This window comes from Octopus bimaculoides, chromosome 26, assembly GCF_001194135.2.
Source record: "Octopus bimaculoides isolate UCB-OBI-ISO-001 chromosome 26, ASM119413v2, whole genome shotgun sequence".
Lineage (NCBI taxonomy): Eukaryota > Metazoa > Mollusca > Cephalopoda > Octopoda > Octopodidae > Octopus > Octopus bimaculoides.
The window spans coordinates 9,831,781-9,839,661 of record NC_069006.1 but is presented as its reverse complement, the minus strand read 5'-3'; the positions used below and the strand labels follow the sequence as shown (position 1 = coordinate 9,839,661).

Sequence of the window (7,881 nt, the reverse complement as noted above, 5' to 3'; positions counted from 1 at the left end):
TGGGTAGGAGAGGTGCAGCCGGAAGGTGTAAAGTTCAGAATCAAACAGTCCAGAAAGAGTAGATCCAGAAGGAAAGAAGGTAGAATCCAGAAGTTCGTGTGTGATGAGAGGAGGCAGGATTAGCTGGTGCGACCACGTGAGCGTGTATTATATGTGGGACAATGTACAAAAAAACAACAACAGACGAGGACAGGTGGTGTAAATAACAAAAGGATGTATTAGTATGACGCTTGGGAATATATATATATATATATATACATATATGATTTGTTTATAGTGATCAAAATGTTTGTGCTGCACATTAGCTCACTCTCTCCATCAAATCGATGTTGCCTGAACTGGTGCACGGTGTACCACGCTTCAGGTGTCGAAGTGATCGTAGAGCAACGTGAGATGAAGTGTTTTGCTCAAGAACACAATGCACCATCCGGTCTAGGAATTGAAACCACAATTGCTAGATCATGAATACAACACCCTGACCACTAGGCCACTATATATATATATATATCTTCATTATAATATTATAAATGAGAAGAGCATACCCTATAACACATAGACCAGTTGTTTATTTTTGTATGTGTAACGTAATAATTTAGAAAAAAACCATCTAATGTGAACTAGACATTTCTTCAGTTTTTCTAAATGATAACCGTTCTTTGCAAAGAAAATAAAACATTCTTTGCAGAGAATGGCTATCATTTAGAAAAACTGAAGAAATGTCTAATTCACACTAGATAGGAAACCGATGGTTTTTTTCTAAACTATTACGTTACACATACAAATATATATATATATGTATATATACAGGTTTAGTGGAACAAACAGGGTAAGTAGGACTCAATGCATGAATATGTTCTTTTTGTTTTTATTTTTAATGAGCAGAAGGTTGCAATAGTGACTCATGGACTGAGAGTTTCATGTACAGCACTTATCAAACTGGCCCCAAATCTAGCAGTTCACATGAAGAACTAAGCTCTCAGGATTGAAGTTAGTTTGATAAATGCTATACACGAAACTCTTGGCCCTTGAATCACAGTTGTTACCTTCTGCTAATTAACCCTTTTGATACCAACCTCGCTGAAACCACCCCTGGCTCTGTAGTACAAATGTCTTGTTTTCAAAAGTTCTGAATTAAAATCTTCCACCAAACCTTAGTCACAATTTATGTTCCTAATGATAACCAAGTTATTTTACTAAATTCTTTGTTATATTTCAAATTAATTGAAAGAAACACAGAGCATCTCAACAGAAATAGGGTAACAAAAGGGTTAAAAATAATTGGCACACATATAAACACACTCACACACACACTCGCACAAACATGCTCAACACACGCAGGAAAGTATAGTGGTGAATGAAAGCTTAAAAAGCAATTGTCTGGGTAAGTTGTCAGTGAAGTCCAGTCTTTCTTTACTTTCAGGAGATATCCATGGCAACTACAGGGACTTAGTGTCCTTTGAGAAGTCCTTGTGGCGTATGGGCCCACTTTTGACACCAGCTTCTTTCTTGTTCCTTGGAGACTATGTGGACAGAGGAGAACATGGCATTGAGGTAACATTACTATATTTTCTCTTCTTTGAATACAATATATACTACACACACACATACATGCATAAATATATTCATTTTATGTCCAAAACAACAGCTTAATAATGACAAAGTTATTTTACTAAATTCTTCATTATTATCAACATTAATTGAAACAAAGGCAGTGGATTTCAAGAGAAATATAGTTAGAAAAGGGCTAAAAGATAAGGATATTTGCAAAGGGTTTCCTCTTTTAAGGTTTTCCTTATCTTTTGAGAAGGAAAACCCAACTTTTACATAGTCCTTCTACAAAACCAAGCTGAAGAAGTCTGCTAGTGAACATGACTTTGACATTATTGTCAACAGCGATTTGCGTTGAAGAAACCACATTGTTGAGAAGGCTGAGGGTGTCTTAGCATCACTCAGTAAGATCTTTATCAGTCACTCTCCAACTTGCAATTTAAAGCTGTGGCTAAGATACATCCACACTTAGAGTTTGCATCCCCTGACACTCAATCTAGCTTAACATATCAGTCTTATGAAAACTGTTCAGAAACTTGCAACCAGATGAATACCTACCTTCAGGCATCTACCATATTCTGAACGTCTTGCTTCCTTCGACATGGACACATTAAAGCTCAAATGTCTGGCAACTGACTTCGTAGACACCCACTAGATTATTCACCATCAGCTTTCCAACATAAATTATGTATCTTTAAATTTGCAATTTAATATTTTAATTAAAATATAAAACCATGAGAAAGTAAAACACTTATAAATAGATTTAGAATCTACCGATTAAAATTTCAACCACCTCATACAGAATTTAAACAACATTATTTATTATTTTGAAAACTTACAGTTTAACTTACCGTAAAATTCTTTACAAAAACAGGACTTGAACCTTTTCCTTAAAGATCAAAACTTTATATGCTCATACACCAAATTATAAATATTTTATTTAAACCAATTGTTTGGAGAACAACCATATTCTTTATACTAATAAAACTAAATCATTTTTGATAATTTTAATCCCATATATTATTTTTTGAACTCCGTATGTCTAACACTTGTGTAAATGCTTACAAAATCAAAAAACAACACGACATCCATGACTTTCAAAAACATTTTTTTCACGCTCAGAATTACTGAAACGTAAACCCCTCACCCCTTTTTTGAAAGACTTTTTTCTCTGTGCACTTCCTATGTATATTTTATGTTTCCGTTCATGCAGTTTTGTTTGCGTTTTCGTGCATGCAGTAAGTTCATTGCTATTTTCTCCTGCCTCCAGGTCGTGTCGTACTTATTTGCTCAGAAACTCCTCTCTCCAAATAAATTCTATCTACTTCGAGGCAACCATGAAACTCGTAGCATCCAGGAGGTTTTCAGCTTCAAACTGTGAGTATCTCGGGTGGGTCATGGTTATTTCAGTTCTTATGGGGTTTCTTTGTGATTAACAGAAATAAAATAACAGACACAATGACTCGAAATTTGTAAACTGAAACCAGTTGTTTTCATCCATTTCAGTTGATTTTTACCAATCGGTTTCACACATTGGTTAAAATAGATCTATAACGCTATAGTGTATAACCACTGATAAACATTTACACTCTCAGAGTGGTTGGCATTAAGAAGGCCATCCAACCATAGAAACCATGCCAAATCGGACTGGAGTCTGGTGCAGCTCTCTAGCTTACCAAACTTGGTCAAACTGTCCAACCCATGCCAGCATGGACAACAGACACTAAATGATGATGATGATATATGTGTGTCAATGTCAGTGTGCATGTGTGACAGGGTGTTTCTGTCTACCCAAAGCCTTGTGAGTGGATTTGGAAGATGGAAACTGAAAGAAGCCTGTCGTGTGTGTGTGTAGTTTGGTGGTAGAGATTAAATTGATAATGAGGATGCCAGCATTAGTGCTAGCACCATGTAAAAAGCACCCAGTCCATTCTATAAAGTGGTTGGTGTCAGGAAGGGCATCCAGCTGTAGAAACTCCTGCCAAAGCAGACAGTTGGAGCCTGGTGCAGCCCCTGGTCTTGCCAGTTCCTGTCAAGCTATTCGACCCATGCCAGCATGGAAAATGGATATTAAATGTTGATGATGATGATGAACATCAAAATCACCAACACCATCACTCATCATCATCATTCATAATCACCACCACCAACATCATCATCATCATCATCATCGTCATCATTATATTTTTAGTAAATCTCCAATTGATGTCTTCAATAATTGTTATTCCATCTCGTCCCATTGCAGTGAGTGTCTTACCAAATTTGGTACTTCTGTTGGAGAAAAGATCTGGGCAGCAATTAATGAATGCTTTGATTGTATGCCGCTGTCTGCTGTCATTGATGGAAAGGTAAGACTCTATGCATATAGCCCCTACACGTAATACGCTATACTTAAGGCAAGGCCCTTCAATTAAGACCCTAAACTTAACCTTTTAGGTTTTAATCTAGCCATATTTGGCCAAAATATCCTATCTGTTTTATATTCAAACCAATCAGATCTGACTTCTCTCACCTACCGTACAATGTCATTTAAAAAATAAACAATCACATTATTGAATTCTTAAAGCTTTGAGATAATACAGGATTAATTCCAAACAATATGAATAAATAATCTTTACATTTGACACAGAATAATCCGAATGTCAAAGGGTTAAGTGATTTAATAAGAATCAGAATTTCAACTTTGGTTTGATTGCCATTCAACAACATGTCACATCACTAAATCTTGCTAATGCCATGTAGGAAAGACATGGATATCACAAATTCTTTTATATCTCTGCCTTAAAAATTTTAAGCTTCATAGTTATGTCAGAAACATGTGTTTAAGCCAGTCGTATCCAACCCAGATATTCTACCTGTTTTATGTTCAGACCATCCAAATTGGGCCTCTCACACCTACCCTACAATGTCATTCTAAAAATAAACAATCACAACATCAAAATCTCAAAGCTGTGAGATAAAACATGATTAATTGAAAAGTATGTGAAGAGTTAATCTGAATGCTGAAGGTGAGAGGTAAGATAGTCTACTTAAGGCAAGGTGCTCCACTTCAAGTAAAACCTTGCACTTAAGACTCTACACTTAAAGTAAGACCTTACACTCAAGATGAAATTTGTTGAGGTAGATTTTCTACAACCAGATGCTCTTCCTGTTGCCAACCCTCAACTGTTTCCAAGTAAAATAATCCTTTCTACTAAAGGCACAAGGCCTGAAATTTGTGGGGAGGGTCTAGTCAATTAGATTGCCCCCCTCCCCAGTGTTTCGCTGGTACTTAATTTATTGACCTGGAAAGGGTGAAATGCCCTCATTCCCACCATTTATCGTTTTAAGTGTGGTAATTATTCCATCAGTCTCTTTTGCTGAACTACTAAGTCATGGTGGGGATGTAAACAAACCATGACTGGTTATCAAGTAGTGAGGGTCACAACAAACACAGACATAAAGACACACACACACGTATATTATACAATGGGCTTACACAGTTTTCATACACCAGATCCACTCACGAGGCTTTGGTCGGCCCTGGGTTATAGTGGAAGACATTTGCCCAAGGTGCCACATAGTGGGACTGAACCCAAAAATCATGTGGCTGCAAAGCAAGCTTTTTAACCACCCACCCATGCCCACCCCTAAAGGTGATGCTTACAGCATCTTTTGCTGCAACACCTTATTCAATCAACCATCAGCACTGACCCCCAACTTCCAGCACACTTTTTTTAAGCATTAACCCCCTCCCCTACTCTCTCCCATCCCCAACACTTTTTTTGGTTGTTTGTTTACGTTATTTATTGTGCTTCCTTTTTGCGCCAGATCTTCTGCACCCATGGTGGGATCCCAAGTCCTGTCCATGGCAACGGCAAAATGGAGATCATCAACAGCATTCCTGTGCCCTTGCCCAACCCTGAAGAGGAAAGCCCTCTCGCCTGGGAACTCATGTGGAACGATCCAATCGGGTGAGTAACCACTATCTCACCCCAAACTCTGCCTTCTTTTCTATTCCTTTCCTCCTTCCTTCCTTTTTTCCTTTCTTCTTTACTTCTCTTCTTTTCATTTGCCTATCTTCCTTCCTCCCTTTCTTCTGTCCTTCCTTCCTTCCTCCCTCCCTTCCTCTCCCTTCTTTCTTCTCAAAGGGGAGAGGTGGGAGTGTGTTCCTTGCACAGTTCTGAGACAAACAGTGCCTTTCTTTGGAATTCTTGTATTCTCTTTTTTGTTTCAGTCACTGGACTGTGACCATGCTGGGGCACCACTGCCTTCAAGAATTTTCAGTCGAACGAATCAACTGCAGTACTTATTCTACCGGTGCTTTTTGCCAAACTGCTAAGTCACGGGGATGTAAACAAACCAACACCGGTTGTCAAGCAGTAATAGGAGACAAACACTGACACAAAGACACACACATTTATACATACACACACATTTGTACATACACACACACATATACGACAAGCTTTTTTCAGTTTCCGTCTACCAAATCCACACACATGGCTTTGGTCAGCCCAAGGCTATAGTGAAATGCAATTGTCCAAGTTGCCACGTAGTGGGACTGAACCGGGTACCCTGTGATTGGGAAGCAAGCTTTTTACCACTCAGCTATGCATAATTCAAAGCTTCGAGAAGTCTCTTGGTTCGTTTCCTCTATTGCTCTCATCACAGAAGTCTAACGACCGATGTTTGTGGAAGGCTGGCTTCTTCCAGAGATGATGGCTTATGTCATCCAGCCCTGATGCCTTGTTGTCTCTTCAACTCTTTGGTGTGCATTCTTGGCACTAATTTATGATAGAGGCCAGGGACCAGTCTAGGGCAGTATGGCTATCTGCTATTTTGTGGTTGAAAAAAAGACCATCGTTAACCTTGGAAAGGTTAATGTAGCGCAGTTTTTTTTTTATCGGATGCAATCTAACATAATTTGGACTCAGAACATGAAGATGGACAAAATGCCACTGGACAAAGTGCTCAGCAGTGTTTCGTTCTGAACTCAACTTTGCCTTTCATCCTTTCAGGGTCGATAAAATAAGTACCAGTTGAGCACTGGGGTCGATGTAATTGACTCGTCCCCTCCCCCAAATTTCAGGCCTCGTGTCTATAATAGAAAAGGTTATTATCATATTTGAAGGTGGTGAGCTAGCAGAATCGTTAGCACGCTGGACGAAATGGTTAGTGGTATTTCAACCGTCGCTATGTTCTGAGTTCAAATTCCGCCGAGGTCGACTTTGCCTTTCATCCTTTCAAGGTCGATAAAATTAGTACCAGTTACATACTGGGGTCGAAGTAATCGACTCGTCCCCTCCCCAAAAATTTGAAACCATTATCATTATTATTATTATTATTTGTAAATCAAAACAACTGAATGTTTCTACACTCGTTCATTTTGGCAATGAAGTTTCTCTGGAGAATGTTCACAGCGTTTTCATTGCTCCCACCCTACAAAATTTTAGAGAAATGCGCTTGCATCCCGTGTGCCCCATTGTTCTCGAACCCATGGCTGTATATTTAAACTGAATATTCATAGCACTTCATTGTAAATCAATCAATATACCACTTCATTCGTCTTCGTTTATTCACCATTTCACAGACTGGACCAAATCACACCGGAAATGCTGCAAAGCCTGAAAGAAAATCAAGGATTTTCTCGAAACGTTCGCCGAGGAACGGCTCATGTCTTCAGCTGTTCGGCACTAAAGGCTTTTCTCCACCGGAACAACTTGTCACACGTTATCAGAGCTCATGAAGTGCAACAAGTTGGATTTCAGGTAAAACCAGATTCTTATTTAGTCTCAGTGACAAATATTTCATTTCTCTTCTTTTACACCTAATATCTCTCCCCAACCCCTACCCGTTCATTCAATGTCGGTGACGAAAGGTTTAAGATGAACAGTTACATAATGGTCAAGGGAGAGAACTCTATCACTACTATTAAAACTTATTTCTGTAGTAATAGAGTTGTGTTCCCTTGAATGCTTTCCGCAATTATTATTTATATTCTTGTTTGTATTCCGATTCTTCTTTTATCACTTACTTCTTTCACCCATTGGACTGCGGCCATGCTGAAGCACCGCCTTGAAAGGTTTCGTCGAACTATTCGGTCCCAGCACTTTAATTCTGTTTCTTAAAACTATGTCCAGACCATTTGTTTTGTTGTAACGTTTGTTAAATATGTACATATATGTGTGTGTATATGTAGATATATACATATGTATATATATATATACATATATATATACACACACATATATATATATACATACATATGTATATATATATACATATATATATATACATATATACAGATATATATATACATATATACAGATATATATATATATATATACAGAT

General features: G+C 38.1%; 1 protein-coding gene across 1 annotated transcript in view; it reads left to right on the top strand.

Moving 5' to 3' along the window:
- LOC106868958 (uncharacterized) overlaps nucleotides 1–7,881 on the top strand; it is a 14,607-nt gene that overhangs the window by 4,001 nt on the left and 2,725 nt on the right. The window contains exons 5-9 of the mRNA XM_014914431.2: nucleotides 1,421–1,551; nucleotides 2,819–2,925; nucleotides 3,794–3,896; nucleotides 5,359–5,501; nucleotides 7,121–7,298. Coding sequence (XP_014769917.2) covers nucleotides 1,421–1,551; nucleotides 2,819–2,925; nucleotides 3,794–3,896; nucleotides 5,359–5,501; nucleotides 7,121–7,298 — 662 coding nt within the window. The remainder of the gene's footprint in view (nucleotides 1–1,420; nucleotides 1,552–2,818; nucleotides 2,926–3,793; nucleotides 3,897–5,358; nucleotides 5,502–7,120; nucleotides 7,299–7,881) is intronic.